Source organism: Pleurodeles waltl, chromosome 5 (genome assembly GCF_031143425.1).
Source record: "Pleurodeles waltl isolate 20211129_DDA chromosome 5, aPleWal1.hap1.20221129, whole genome shotgun sequence".
NCBI lineage: Eukaryota > Metazoa > Chordata > Amphibia > Caudata > Salamandridae > Pleurodeles > Pleurodeles waltl.
In genome coordinates, this window is record NC_090444.1 from 132,219,409 (window position 1) to 132,236,068 (window position 16,660).

General features: G+C 43.2%; 1 protein-coding gene across 1 annotated transcript in view; it reads left to right on the forward strand.

Moving 5' to 3' along the window:
• Positions 1-16,660, forward strand: part of XDH (xanthine dehydrogenase) — a 411,630-nt gene that overhangs the window by 38,486 nt on the left and 356,484 nt on the right. The window contains exon 2 of the mRNA XM_069233805.1: positions 10,977-11,034. Within this exon, the coding sequence (XP_069089906.1) occupies positions 10,977-11,034 (58 nt within the window). The remainder of the gene's footprint in view (positions 1-10,976; positions 11,035-16,660) is intronic.

The following is a 16,660-nucleotide window of genomic DNA, read 5'->3' on the forward strand; positions in this document are numbered from 1 at the left end:
CTACCAGGACATGTAAAACTCAAAAGTACATGTTCTTCCTTCTAAATACATTGCACCCTGCCCTCAGGGTTGTCCACGGCCTTCCTTAGGGTTACCTAAATAGGAAGGTGTGGGCCTGGCAAAGGACTATTTTGGCAGGTTGACATGGCAGTGTAAAACTGCACACACAGGCTCTGCAATGGCAGGACTGAGACATGGTTACAGGGCTACTTAAGTGGGTCGCACAATCAGTGCTGGAGGCCCACAGGTAGCATTTAATTCACATGCCCTGGGCACCTGTAGTGCACTTGACAAGGGACTTATAAGTAAGTTTAAAATGCCAATTGTGGTTAAGCCAATGTTACCATGATGTAGGGGAGAGAGCACAAGCATTGGTTAGGGGTGTTAAAGTGCACAGAGTCCTAGAGTCAGTAAAAACAAGGTCAGAAGAGTTCAGGAGGTAGGCAAAATGTTTGGGGGTAACCCTGTAAAAAGGGCCATTTCCAACAGAGTATCTGTTAACCAATATTTCAATAATGCCCTTTCTCTAGTGGATGGAAATGGAAGGAACATTAAGTGCACTAAATTTAAGACTAAGATTTGGTAGTAATTTAGCCCGGAAAATAACAGTCTGATGGGAAAAATAAATAAAAATCAAGGGAGCTGTTTATGTGCTTAAAGGGTTACATATGATGTTGTAAATATCCTTTTGAATCGCCTCCTACTTCTGAGAGGGTGATAAAATATTTCACAGTTGATATTTTTAAAATACGGGGTCCAAAATCACTTTGAGGCGTTGTCCATTTTGCTGCAGTTGAGTAGTTTAGATTTTGGGGAAGCCATAGCATGCTACAGAAACTCTAAATAGAAAAAGAGCATTGCCGACTGATTATGTATTTTAAACTGAAGTTTTATTGTTACATATATATAATGCTTTCTATTTTTTCTGTTACTCTATTAATATAAAAGATATGTAGGGAGGTGGACCACCTCAACCTTTTAGATTCTCACCCCCTATCTGCCAGAACCACCTGAGGGGTCTGTGGTCTCATGTTTCCAGCTCCAGACCTCCCTGACTCTCCTCCTAGGGAGCATTGAACCTGGTGGTCACACATACCTACTCAGGCTACCTAAACATTTTCAGGTGTGACCTGAGCTCAACTTCTTCCAGGCAGTGCGCTCCAGACCATTCCCTGGCAGACAGTCCACAGGCATGGCAGGCATCACAGCAACTTTCAGAAAACCTGAGGACCACCCCGTCACTCAAGATAAATCAGAACCTGAAGGGCTCTTCTGGTTGTCTGCTACTACACCCAGGTGGAATGTATTGGGTATTACCTGCTTTGAAAACACCAGATCACACCTGACAGTAAACATTTTGCCTTCTGTGTCCCTCAGTGCCTCTTCCCTCTGCCCATTGATGGTGACCCACTCTCTGTAATTGAAAGTACTAGAAGGCATGTGGGCACCATCGCCTTGTCACCCAGGAATACTAAGGTAACCTCAGATGTTTACCCCACACTAACTGGGGCCATCTCCTCCGCGAGCACTATACTGACCAACCCTGGGGTCTGTCCACCATTGGTGTGCCCATACTAGTAACACTCATAACACTTGGGGACAATTGTTTCTTCTAGTAAGAAACCTGACCACCCTTTTGGGAGCCCCCCCAGATTCCATTTTGGACACTTTGGTGCTGACCCATAGGTTTGTTTTCTCAGCCAGCTTTCTGGAGTCAGTAAGCCTGCTATCTGCTAGGTGATGGTGCAACTCTGTAAAACAGGTATTGAGCATGTGCTCCCTCAGAATCAAGTTGCACAGCCCAACTCTCTGAGACTGAGCTCATGGGCCATTATCCTCTCCTCCATGGCAAATCTCTACCGTGCCATTGTTTCCTCAGGTTCTATGTTTAGTTTGTCCAGTTGCAGTTTGAGCTCCCTCTCTGCCTTTGTGTCCCCCAGCTCCTCTGACAACAGGTCCTAAAAGACACACTCCTCCCTGCCCCAGTGGGCATCCACTGGGGTTGAGTTGGGCTCTCTGTGCAGTTCAGGTCCCAGGTCTGGGTCCTCAATCTCCTCATCATCCTCGGAGAGTGCTCCCCCTCCTCATAATCCTTCTATGAACATCTTCAAAAGCTCTGAGGGCTACCTGGAGACCCAGGGTCATATTTACGGGAATGGTGGCGCAGGGCAGTACAGCAAGTTACCTTGCTGCACTGCTGGGGTGCCTGTGTTATAGGCGGGATTGTTTTTGGGCAGAAAGGGACACCTTCCTGCAAAGATACAATCCATAGATGTGTTTACCTCTTTCTATGTGTACTGCAGAACGCAGCATACATAGAGGAAGAAATTAGAAGAAATAAACATATTTCTCCTTGTTATGCCTCCCCTGGGGAAGTGTACGATTTGGACGCATTGTTAGGTTTACTAGCCTTTGTAAATCTGGAATGCATAAAAAACCATGGGAGTAACATGGGAACACCCATTGCAACACCCCTGGAATGCCTACCCAGGGCAGAGTAAGGCAGCACAGCAATTTGTGATGTGTTGCATTACTCCATATTTGTGAAGTTATTCCAAGCCACACAAAGAGGCTTTGCGTGCCTTCATAAACATGACTTGGAGCTTTGCGTCCTGCATGTACCATGTTGCATTTCACAAACATGACACAGGCCCTCGTAAATATTCCCCCAGTTTGGTAGCCCACCTGCTTTCCTTAAGCTCCTTCTCTTTGCAGTGCTTCAACAGCTCAGCCCTGATGACGGTGTCAAAGCTGGACAAATACATCCCCCTTGCAAAAACAAAGGTAGGGCACTTTAATTTGGAAAAGAGAGAAAACAACGAATAGAACACTTAGAAGAATTTAAAAAGAGGTCAACTCTGGTGCCAAATTATTTATTTGGGATTTATGTGTAACACAAATCACTTAATGGTACTGTACCAACGCAAGTCCTGATCCAAACTGCTGAACATTAATGTGAGAATTTGGGTTGTTGGTTGAATGGGGGGGGTGGCCCTAGTTCAAGCAACAGCCAGGCAGGGTGAACTATAAAAAGTTACTAAATTAACCTGTGCTTAACCCTGGGGAGCTAGGCACAAAAAACAGCCAACCCTAAATGAGAGGCAATGTGTATTTTTTTTTATGCAACACACAAACAGAAATAGAGTGAAAACAAAACACACCAATTAAAAAAAATAGAGTCAAATTTAATAAATAATTTGACACGACAATGATCCAGTCAGTAGAAGGTAGAACCGCAGTTATGAATTTTTAAAGTTTAAGTGAAAATCTTGCTCCTAAAAGATCAAAACAACAACCGCGGACGTCTTGTCAAAAAATATAGACGATCGCAAAGGAGCGCAGGTCAGATATAAGAAGTGGATTGGGTCCAGTCGGAGCTTACCTTCTGAGAAGGTAAAGTTCAGCATAGGGAAGATTGCAGGTGGTGTCCGAGGAGTGAGCGTCGTCATTGGGGAGCCACTGGGTAAAGTCGTGGTGAAGATTTCTAGGTTTGGACTTAAGACACTTTTTGGGCATTTCAAAAATCTCCAGTGGGACAAGGCAGGAGGCTGGAGCCGACAACTGCTCCAGGAGGCTGGAAACACCTTTGGCGAGGGACCACTGAAAAGGATTTGTTGCTGCGTAGAAGGAACACAACTGGAGCTGCCTCAAACTCAGGCCAACTGGTGATGCACTTTGAGCAGATAGAGGAGCAGGTTGGTTTCTGTCTTCTTTTGGTTATCAGAGTCGTTTTTAGCTAAAAAGTTTCCCAAGGTTTGGATTTTGGCTTTCTGGGCACCTTTAGCACCACCTCCAAGGGTTCAGAAAAGGAGGGGCACCACTTGAGAGTTAGAGCTCACCCAGGCTGAGTTCAGATGTGGGTTCAAGCTGATGGAAGCCTAATATGTCCCTGTGGCTCTAAACAGGAGGCCAGAAAACTAGCCCTTGGGATCACTCTGATAGTCCTGGGTTCAGGCCAGGCGGCAAAGCAGTCCTTCCAGTTGCAGCAAAACAGAGCAGCATACAGTCCTCCGAGAGTTCTTCTGCAGATCCAGAAATAGAACTGGAGAGTATGTCTGAGGGCTCTATTTTTATACCTGGTGCCTTCTTTAAAGTAGAAAAAGTTTCTCTAAGTGTTCCTTCGAAGTGCTTGCAATTTCCTCAATTTCCTGACCTGGCTCCAAGCTGGCTGTAGGGACAAAGCAGTGGTAACAAGACTTTTGTGGGAAGGCAAAGGCAGAGCACAGCCTATTCAGTTGCAAATGGAGCTGTACCTAACTCTGCCCCACATCCTGCCAGCAGATGGCCCATTCAGGCACACCTAATCCCTCTATTGTGTGACTGATTGAGAGGAATAAAAGTCCAACTGCCAACTACATCCAGTCACGTGACCTAGGAAAGGCTGCATGCGCCAAATAGCAGAGGGCAACGTTCTAAAATTGTAATTGAAAATCTGACTTTACTGTTAAAAAGGATTTTTAATTACAATTTAATAGATACCAAACATGAAATACCCAAATGTCCCCAATCAAATGTTAGCACTTATTAAATGTAATAAGGCAACTCAATGTTTTCATATGGCACAAGTAGTGAAAAATAAATGGAGGAGTTTATCACTACTAGGACATTTAAAACTCAAATGTATGTGTCCAACCTTTTGATTACAATGTACCCTCTATATAGGCTACCTAGAGCCTACCTTAAGGGTGACACACCTTAAATAAAAGGGGAGTTTAAGGCTTGGCAAGGGGGTTATGTTGCCAAGTCTAATTGGAAGTTTAAATCAGCATTCAGGGTGCAATGGCAGGCCTGGGACATATTTTAAGGGGCTGGTTAAGTGGGTGACTCAATCAGTGCTTCAGGCCACTAGTAGAATATAATTTACAGGCCCTGTGATTATAGTATATCAGTTTACCTAGGATGTATAATTAATGTCTGAAGGAGAGAGCACAAGCACTTTAGCACTGGTTAGCAGTGGTTAATTGCACAGAGTCCTAAGGCCAACAAAAATGAATTCAGAGACAAGTGTAGGATAGAGGCAAAAGGTTTGGGGGGTGGCCCTGCACAGAGGGCCAGGTCCAACGTGACCCCCATCCAGCCTGGAGTCAGGATAGACCAATCAGTAACTCGATGTCTACCCTGCTCAGATGATAGAACCTGGACAATGGTCTTCTTGTGCAGAGGCCCTTGTGAGTTATATGCCCGCCTGATTTTGATTGGATCCCTCTGTGTACACTCTCCAGAGCCACTGATCCCACCCACTGAGGACCGTTCTTGTCAATTGTGGACACCATTTGTGCAGCACCTAAACTTAATAGACAGTGCCACCATGGCCAACAAGTGATGTAGTCCATTCCAGCCCTTGGATTTGACTTCTGTCCAGAACACAAGAAAAATCTCTGCCAATAAGGGCAGCAACCAACAGAGGTCACTAATAGCTGTCAGTGTCAAAAGCCGGGCCCCAGGCAATCCAGGGATCTTTGATCCCTGAGGTTTGTCAGAGTGAGGGGCAACAGCCCCAGGTGTTAGGCACCCTTCTTTCACTCTCCATCCCACCAGTCCAGGGGTGGTAGCCTGAGGCTAGTCACTCAGCCCAGAGTCTATACCTACGCCTGAGAAAAGGTCAGGGGTGAGTCCTTCATCTCCCTACATCTCTGTAACCTCTGCTTGGAAGCAGTGCCCCCAGAATTCTGACCTTTCAGGGTGCCCTGCGTGGCTGCCCCTCACATCTCTCCTGACACTGGTGGCAACCCATTCAACAGAATGCAGACTATGGGCATACCTGTGTCACCTTCTCACCCCACCCTAAAGATACGAGGGCCATGGGGCAGAAAAGGTCCTGCCCCTGGGCCAGGGTTAACCTACACACCAGGCCGGTGTACTGCTTTGGAGAAACCAGCCTTTCCACTACCATGGTCTGGCCCCAGTGTCCCTCAGAACAGTGACAGGGACCCCATTCACCTTCATCTGGTGGAAGTGATGACACTCATCCTCAAGGATCACAAGTCTACCCTCTGAGTCTACCTCCCAACTGAGGGAGATTAGGGCATTGTCTACCTTCTGTCCCTGGGGACTACTCACCCCTAAGGCCCTATTGGCCACCCCTGTGGAGGTCCGACCAGTGGGTCCTTCTTAGGACAGACAGAGTCCCCAAGTTTGTGCCCTAGCTAAGAACAATCAAAGCAGAAGGGTTGGAATTGGGACGCCCTGGGCCACCGTTTACCAGAACTTTCCTCCTTCACGAAGGGGCATGAGAATCCTCCCCCCTCCTTGCTCTGGGACATGGCAGTGTCTTCGTTGACCTCCCCTCAATCTGCTGTGGGGTACCTGAACCACCCTTCTTGGGGTAACCTCCAATTAGCTTTTTGGACCCTCTGGTGCTGACCCAGAGGTCTGCCCCCTCAACCTCAGCAAGCTTTCTGGGGTCAGCAAGCTTGCTATCTATTGGGTGCTGAGCAGCTCTGTAAAACACATATTGAGCATGTGCTCCCTCAAAAACAAGTTGTATAGTTGAACAAAATCATCAACTTTGTTGCCCCTCACTCAGCACTTCAGTGCATTGCTGGAGTAATCTAAAAAAATACACCCAAGACTGGTTTGTGGGTTTTTGGCTGTCACTGAACCTATGATGATATTTCTTAAGGGTCAGCCCAATACCTGCGGGTATACTTTATTTAGTCATCTGTCTCAAGTGTGAGAACTGTGTCACCCCCCACTGTGGGTGTGTGGTCCATACGCTACTCCCCAGTACTCTTCTGGAACATTTGTTACCCTTAGTGCTACCTCATATGCAGAAAAACACCCATAACTGGGTACCAGTTCTTTTAGAATGCCGACCCTCACCTCTCCAGTAGACACTGCAGGTAGGCTGCCACCATTGTTGCTAGACTCTGGGATCTGTCTGGCTTTCAGCCCCAGCTCCCTCAGTCCAATTTCATGTGCCAGCAAAGGTTTCTTCTCAGCCAAGGTCCACTCAGCCTCTTTGAAGGAATGAGCACAAGCACTTTAGCAGTAATAACGTGCAAAGAGTATTAAGGCCAACACAAATACTTTCAGCAAAAAGTGGAGGGTAAAGGCAAAAACTTGAAGGGTGACCATGCTGAGAGGGCCAGGTCCAACAACAGGCATTTAAGAGTAGGTTGTTATTTCACGGTACTAGAGCCTACAGATCCCCATTTTGTTGCTTGGAATCTCACAGATGACCATAGTAGGCAAGCATCTTGGTGCTGGATACCTCCCTGATAAACCATAGGCATAGAAGATTTGTCCTGTCAGAATTCATATTAGGATCTCCTAGAAGAGATAATATTTTGCTTTGCCAATTGTAATTGTGTGTACTATGTAGTTTTATGACTGTATACCTGATGGTTCCCTTGCTGGAACACTTATGCACAGTTGGTTATGGGTATAAACCATTGATAACAGCTACAGGGTTGATTGGTTCACTGGGAAAAACTCTGCTGCCATTGGTTTAATCTACATATTATGAAAAAGCTACAATAAAACCAGTAGGCTTGGAATATTGAGTGTGAAAAGCATATGTTAAAATCAACAGACATTTAAGGATGGATTGTTATTGATCTGTACTGAAGACTACAGATAGGTATTTTGTTGCTCAAAATATCAGATTGTCTCTGATAAACCATGAGGGGGAGAAGATTTGCTCTGTAATAATTCTTGCTAGAATCTCTTCTCAGTTGTCTAACAAGATCCTGTAATAAAAAATCATTATATATACATACATCTGCATATACAAATGTAGTCTATGTAGATAAATAGAGCACCTTTGGATATCCTCTGTTCGGAAATTGGTCTGGTTTACAGTAATTTAAACTCTTTTTTCATCCATGACATAGAGTTGCATGAGGTATTGGTTGAGTCTGCATCAGTCATTGGCTTTTTTGCCATTTGAATGAAGGCATTTTCTGATCAAGTGTGTACATTCACCTGCAAATGAATGTGGTTCAATATGAGGACTGATTGGCTAGTTCTTTATTTTTTAAATTACTCCTTTTAAAGTTTTCCGTCCATTTTATTTACTTCTCTTACTTTTATTTCAGTGTTTCTTAAGAGGATAGTACAGGCCTCCAGGCAGTGCTAACAAGTTGCTTTCTTGCCACTCATGTATTCAGCAGTGTGTCAAGTCCATATAACCACTTCCTCTAAACCAGGAGATCATTATAGTATGCTGCTGTCCATATTATATCATTGTTTTACTATTCCAAGATGGCCAACATGTTGGTTCTAAATTTGGCAGCCATGCCTGAACTTTAAATCAACAATAGACTATTTACAATATATTTGCAAGAAAGACACACACTACTTTGTTTAATGTTGTTATTTCAAACATATGCCCACCATGTTTAGAAGCAGAATATGTTATTTTTTCTACTCATATTCTTTTATGTTATCTTGCATACATTGTTGAGTTTGTGTGTGTTTTATTGCAGATGTTTTAGAGGATGAATGGGGGGATTAGTAAGTGGATTGATAAATGGATGCATGAGTGCAAAGATTCGAGACAGTCCATGTATGATGCCTTATTGAGTGCCTACTCCCATCAGTGACACAAAAGGCAATTTCATTCATAATCCAGACCTACAGTATTAGCAATGCCAGTGCTTACTGTACAGATTGTACTTCTTTTTGTCAGAAGCATCCTATAAAATAATATATAACGTAAATGTAACACTGAAAACTGTAATTTGCAACAAAAGTATATGTACAAAATCAATTGACTGATACAGTTGAAAAGGCTGTACACAATAAATGTATCCTAATTGTTAGATTTTCAGACTGGTTATGAATGAAGAGTTTAAATTAGAATTTCTTATTTAGACCAGTAATATTGCAAATTGCTGGCATGCAATGTGAGATTGTGGGTCATGGAGATATTGTTCTACATAGTGGCTATCACGAACATACTTAAAAAACCCATGAGTAGATCCTATATGTAATAACTTGGCAGCCTATATGTTTATAATAACCTTACAATATGCAATTTACTATTATCTCCCACCTTGCTATTAACCCTACTATCCAAGAGAACAAGCCTATAGCCAGGAATTTGAAAAGCAAAACAATAGAGTGTTGGGTAGAGTAAATATCCCACTTTATTCACTTCAATGTTACATCTTTAAATTGTACCTTCTGTGCATTGAGAGTGCGACAGTATGATCATGGATAATACATTTGTACCATGCGGACAGTGAGAAGGTGTGTAAATATTACTGGAGTAGGTTTGTAAGCCCTAAGTAGAAAATATCAATCAGTAACCAAGTTACAGGTTTCACTGCATGTATGCACATGGTGTAACTACCCTCTTTGTGTTGGAGGAGACCTGTCAGGAGTTTCCATGTAGTAATGTGATTTCATCTGCAGTCGCGGCTCGCAGTGCTAAAAAGGGAAAGATGGGTGAGGTACAGGGGAGGGTGAAAGGGAAGCTGGGGTACATTAAATTATTTTAAAAAAATGTAAAAATGTATCTGATCCGCCGACCTGCGCCACGCCGCTCTCCTTTCCAGCTTTGCTGCAGGCACAGGCTCCCAGCTTTCCCTGCAGCCAAACCTAAGGCTGCTCAAAGCAGCGTCATGATTGGCTGGGAGTGGCCAGCCAGGGTGCTCCCAGGCAGACAGGGAGCCTGTGCAGGCTGTCTCCAGCCCGGCAACTGTGTTGCTGGGCTAGAGAAAGCCTACTGCGCACGTGTGTTTGGCCGGCCCAAGATGGCTGGACAAACACACATGCTCTCTGAGGGGGATTGTGAACTCCCCCATACTGCTAGTCACCCCCATAGCCCCACTCTTTTCAGAACAAAAGGATATTAAACATAGTTTATTATCTCTTTGTTCTGAAAGGTTTGCAACTTCTGCTGCTGGCGCGGGGCGTTGACGCTCCTCCACTCTAACTGAGGAGGTGCCCCTGATCATCAGAGTTGCAGTGCAGGATTACTAAATCCCTCTGGGTTCACCAAATGGTTAAACTGATACTACATACACAAGCTATTCTAAGCGAGGAGGTGAATAGTTATGCACTATTGAATAATTAGAAAGCGTCTGAGCACTAGAGAGTCACAGCCACAGAGGGACACTAAGGTCTTGATTTAAGAGCCAGTGCAGCGCCACTTTTCTTGCACCTCTTAGCCCCCCCTAATGCCACCATGTGTGCGCCATATCTAAGAAACAGTGCACCATGGTGTAGTTAGGGGAACTAGCTTCAACATTTTTTATGCTAGTTTGGAGCTTTACAGGATTAGAGTGAAAAATGTTGACGCTAATCCTGCAAAGCCCATTGAGGCCCATTGAAAATAATAGCATGCGTTCTTTTAAAGCCTGCTCTGAGCAGGCGTTAAAAGTGCCAAAAAAATGATGGAAAGAAATCTCTGAGATTTCTTTGTGCCAATTTTTCAGCCCACCCCTAACGGGGGAACGCCCCCGTTGCATACATTATGCCTGGTGCAGGCATAATGTAGTGCAAAGGGTTACAAAGTGGGGCTATGCATGCATTGCTTCACTGTTGTAAATATGGCGCTGCAATTTTTGCCTTGGGCCACATTAGCGTAAAAAAAATGATGGTAATGTGACGCAAGGGGCTCTTAAATCTGCCACTAAGTTTGCTAATGTACTCGTATGCGAAAATGATGGTCCTTAAATGTCATATTTAGGCCCGTATTTAAACGGCGCAAACTTGCAAAATGCCATTGTATTTTGTAGGTTTGCGCCGTTTTGCGTCAAAAAGCGGCACAAATGCGGCGCTAAAAAAAGTATAAATACGGGCCTTAGTATTTTGGCTAGTAAAGGTGCGTCGGGAACAGATTGCATAGCTAATACGAGAAAGTTTTGTATTTTTCTTTCCCTTTATCTGAATAGTCAAACCCTAAGCTTGACCGTGTAGTCAATTGAAAAGGCATGAGACAAGGAGTCTTGCAAATTGAGAATAATTATACTACTTTTACAGCTTTACTTGCTCCAAGTTAATATATTTCTTGCCTTTTTTTGTAGGTCGTGGAGAAACATGCAGAACCTGAAATGACCCTGCTGGCCTACCTTCGGAGAAAATGTATCCACCAGGGTTGCATCATGGCCTTCGTGTCTTGTTTTCGGCATGCTTAGAAACCGGGGGCAGGTCACGATGTTGTCCATTTGTTTGTCAACTCGTGAGAAACACATGAACGATGGATAACTGTTTTTGTCAAATGAATTTTTGAAGACATTTGTCCTGATTCACAGTCACGTATGACCATAAACGTAGGTTTACAGATGTAAATGACCCCTAAGTGTGGCAGGCGTCACGTGTTCCACATCAAGCATGGTCTGCACCGACCCCTAGCTCCTAGCCCCACACCTGTGCAGCCATTGGTAACAGTACACTGCAACCTCCACATGTAATTAGTCTGAAAACTGCATAGTGTAAGATAGTATTATACAGAGACACCTACACTGCAGTTGTATTGTTCTTTATGTGTACATTTTGGATTGCCAACAAGCCACAGCCAAAATCATTTATTTCGTATATTCTTTCATGAAACTGAAATGTTTACACTTTCTTTAAAAAAAAGCTAATCCACAAATCTGAACTATTGAAATATTTCAACCACAAATCACGTGACCCCAGTCAGTTCATCCGTCCTCCTGTGAAGTGAGATTAATCATTATAGGGCTGGGGGCCCTGCGTGGGCAGGGAGGTCGAGGAGAGACAGACACCAGACAGATTGCGCATTTCCAGGTGTGACAGTCAGTGCCTCCACTCTGACCCCTGCCTCATCCTTCTGCCAGCCAAACTCATCGGTTTTAATGCTTCATATTTAATTTACTGTTATATTGAAATGCATCCTTCCTGCCACGGGGAAAAGTAACAATTGTATTTTGCAAGTTTGTGCCGCTTTTCGTCAAAAAATGACGCAAATGCGGCGCTAAGAAAAGTATAAATATGGGCCTTAGGGTCACAGTAGACAAAGGACATGGGATTGGAAGATTTTTGACATACGCTTAATTGTGTCTTGGCAGAGTGATGCTAGATTACTTACTGGTAATTGCATTACTCTTTGCCTAGATCATTACGGAGTGAGAGGCGGTCAATCTGAGACACACCCGCCAATTCATTCCAAACTTTTGAAAATTCCATCCACCGACCTCACTTCCTGTTTTTTACTTGACACAAGATCACTCTTAAACAAGTTGGCCTGGTCTCACAGGGTGGGTTGGCGGTGATAATAAATCCAGGTAAAGTAACTAAGCGGAGTAATGCTATTCCCAGTAAGTAATCCAGCATTACCTCCTCAAAGGAAACTTTGCCATGATTAATTACACAGTGAGATCCAGAAAGCTGTGACAAAAATGCCAGTACAACAAAAAGGAATTACGTTCTTACCAGCATTTTAATGCAATTCTCATATGTTCATGTCATAACTAAAAGAATTCTGGTGCCAAACACATTCTTAATCTCTGTCTCTTGAAGAACTCTGTAATGTTTACACCAAAAGTGGAAGGAATTTGCCACATGGCTGCCCTATAAATTTCAACTAAGAAGGCACCGTGCAATTCTGTCTAGTAAGCAGCCATACTTCATGTTGACCTTCCTTCAATGCTAAAGAAACAGTAGACCAGATCCATCTACTAAGGCCCATATTTATACTTTTTTGCGCTGCATTTGCATCATGTCTTGACGCAAAAGTGGCGCAAACCTACCAAATACAATTATATTTTGTAAGTTTGCACCGCTGTTGCATCAAGAAATGACGCAAATGCGGAGCAAAAAAACAATAATAATGGGCCTAAAAGTCTTTGGATCAAAAGTTTATGATCCTCTTTATCTGAAGAGAAATTAACAAACACATTAAATGACCCTGGGATTCTGATTTCTTCTACCATCTCCAGATACACCAGTAGTGTCCTTTTAACATCGAGACAGTGAAGTGCAAACACTTCTTTCTGAGTATTAGGATAGAAAATTGGCAAAATGATTTCCTGTTCTGTTTGCACAAATCTATTAACCTTTGGAACTAAAGATAGGGAACCATGTCTCCCCCAAACGTCTGGCAGATGTAATTGCCAGTAGAGAAACAGTTTAAAGATTAACAAATCTGGGGAATAGATTGAATAGGCTCAAAAGAATGTATAGTTACAACTCTCAGTATGAATGTTAGATCACGTGGTGGTAAATTAGGGCCCATATTTATACTTTTTTAGCACTGCATTTGCACCGCCTTTTAATGCAAAAGCGGTGCTTTCACGTCAAAAAATGATGCAAATGCGGCGCTAAAAAAAGTATAACTATGGGCCTAGGTCTAATTGAGGGCCTGATATCAGAGAAGCGCTTAAACAACCTACTGACTAGATCAAAATGTTTTGTAGAATCTGCTAAGGGTGAGTTGAAGGCTTTAAGAACTGCACTTTGGAGCTTGAGTGTTTCCACTTCAAGATCAAGCTCAAACCCATTCTGTAAAGACTCAAATATCTGTAAATGGGAAGCAGTAAGAGATGAGATCTGGTGTTTCTCACAGCAGCTACAAGAAGTTCTTCAATGAAGGTTAGAAGACTTCAAAGTCAGACCTTTGTGAAGCTTGCACTGAGTTAGCCACTCTTTCTGACAGACCTCTTCTTAGTAGCTCTGCCTCTTCTATTTCCAGGCCGCCAGTCTCATTTTCCTCAAACTGCTGGCCTGAAGATGGAAGGATAGTGGAGAGAGAAACAGTTCAAAGTTCCACTAGGTGTCCACTTTCATCCTCACTAGAAGAGAGTACCAGGGGAAGCTAGGCCAGGCTGGTGCAACCAAGATCACTTCCACTTTTTCCTTCTTCAGCCTGATTAAGAGCATGAGGAGTGAGGCAATGGGGGAAAGGCATACAGCAGACCTAATAGCCATTGACAAGAAAGAGCATCCAGATCCCATGCATCTTCCTCTCTCCATCGTGAACAGTACATGGGTACTAGACCATCCCGTCATGTGGCAAAAATATCTGCAACTAATTGGCCCCACATGTTGCAAATCTGAAAAAGAATGTGGGGGTTGAAACAAAATTCCATGGAAGGAGGGATTTTTGAGTTTGTCTGCAACCACATTTATCTTGGCCTTGATGTAAATTGCTGTCAGAGACATGATATTCCTCTGAGCACAAAGGAAGATGTGATCCATGATCAAAGACAGTGAAGGCACCGTTATTCCCTCTTACTTGTTGATATAAATCTTTATTGCTATATTGGCTGTCCGAATTACCACTGCTTTGCCCTGAAGTTCCAGAGAAAAGATCATTAATGCTAGGTAAACTGCTTGCAATTGTTTCCAGTTGGAAGATTTTGCTGTCTGTTCTGGAGCCCATCTTCCCTGGCCCTGCTGGGTTTCAGTCCAAGCTTCCCATCCTGATGAACTGGCATCCATCATTATGGTGATCTGTGGTGTTGCCATCAATGGAACCCCTTTCAGCAAATTGTCTTTGTGTAACCACTATGGAAGTTGTGTTTTCATAAAGGAAGTGATTGGGATTGGAAGGAGAAGATCCAGTGTTACTGGAGACCAGGGCGATAAAATGTATCTCATCAATCTGTTGAGATGAAATCCTGTCCAGGGAACAAGGAAAACAGTTGCTGCCATGTCTACCTGGACTTGTAACCATTCATCAGCCGTTAGGTTGGATGGCGGCATCAGTGTAATAATGTGCATTTGAATCATCTTCATTCTTTTGTCTGGAAGAGTATTCAAGTCTCTGATGGCCTCAAATTTGGCCCCTATGAAAATCTGCTTCTGTGCTGGTGTTCTGCTTTCCTGCTCTTATCTCATAACTGAGCTTACAGAACCTCTCTGGAATGCACTTCTGAGTTTAAAGAAGACATTTATTGTTATTAATTCTCCACCACGAGGTTCCTTAGAGACGAAATTAGTAGATTGGAAGCACACGTTCAAAAGTAGTTGCAGCAATGAAAGCAAAATATATCAAAGTACTTCCCAGTTGCAATGTACACAGCAAATAGATGTGATTATATTATAGCATAACTTCAAAGCAAAGCATAAAAGTCAAAATTCCTCACCGTAGGGCCTATAGCTCAGCTTCATCTTTCTGGGATCTGCAAGTTGATGACTTGGGTCAACTGCGAGAAAGAGATTTTCTACCCAAACGGGAGACAGGCAACTGACGTCTCCGTTCCTGTCTGAAGTCAAGCAGATTCAATCTACCCCTGCTGTAGCCCAGAGTCATACTTAAATGCAAACTCAGTGTGAGAACCGAAGAACCTTGGAGAGTGGCCAATTCTCCCGAGCTCACTCGCTCTCAGACTGGATTGCGAGGTAAACACAAAATCTACGTGCTCTTATCAGCTAAGGTCTGGTATGAAAAACACTGCTTGGTCCACCATGTGGAAAAACACAGCTTGGAAAAACACAGCTCATCTGCAATGTCTCAACTGCAATGCCTAACCCCACGTTAAAGCCAATAGGCAGCTAACCTAAATATCAAATGTAATGTCTCATGTCAAAGCCAAAAGGCAGCTAAACTAAATACAGAATGTAATGGCTAACGCCATGTTAAAGCCAATAGGCAACTGACCTGAATACAGAATGTAATGGCTAACTCTATGATAAAGCCAATAGGCAGCTAAACTGAACATAACATGTAATGTGCTACTGGTGAACATTGAGCAACTAATATGCGCAGTGGTGAAACACAAAGTCATTGGTCAAACACAATTAATAGCATCACAGCTGGGACTTGGTGAAACTTTCCAACACTGATTAGAAACCCATGTGCTGGTAGTATTTCCAAAGCTTTTTGCGTGTGTTGTTCCCTCATGTGAAACGATGGAGCCACAATCAAGCAGTCATCGAGGTATGAGAGAATAGTGAGCCCTTGTTGGTGTAACAATGTCAGAGGTGGAGTTAAGACTCTCATAAACACTCACGGCAACGATTTGAGACTGAATGAAGGTACTTGAAAATGGCAATGGCAAGGACCCACTACAAAAGTCAAATACTGTTGATTCCTCTGGTGAACTGGAACATGAAGATATGCATCTTTCAAATTGATCGCCACCAGAAATCTCCCTTCGAGACCAAGGATAGCACTTGCTGGAAGGTTGTCATCCTGAATTAGGTGTTTTCATCTGTTTTATGACAGATCTGAGATTTATCACAGGCCTGTAATCTCCTGTGACTTTTCTGACTAAGAACAAAATTGAATATGTTCTTTTTTCCTTGTTCTTCCAATGGAACCCACACGATTGCCTTCTTGGCTAGAAGGATTCCGAATCCTAACAATAAAAATAAATCTCTTTTTACTTTATTTAATGGAATTTTCATGATAATAATTTGAGTCTCTGGAGTGGGATAGAAATTCTATCCTGTAATGTCTTTGAATGATACCTAAAACATTGATCTGATATTGTTTTATCTACATTCAGGCATACTTTAATAAATGCAGATTCTGAAATAGGAAGTTTCTGGTAATTGTCTGGAATGCTGGCTTCCCATTACTGAAGGTTGCCCCGAGGACTCTTTCCCCTTAGCCATTGTCCTGGGCTTGAAGAACTTCCTGCGAGCCCTGTAGGATTTGCATACCTTTTTTATATGATGCATTGGACTCTTTCTTCCATGCTTTGGTAGACTTAGTTGGTGAAGATTTAGAAAGAAGCGTGGGCTTTCTGTCTTTGTGAATCTTAGCTATGAATTCATCCAGCTTATCTCCAAAAAGATTTTT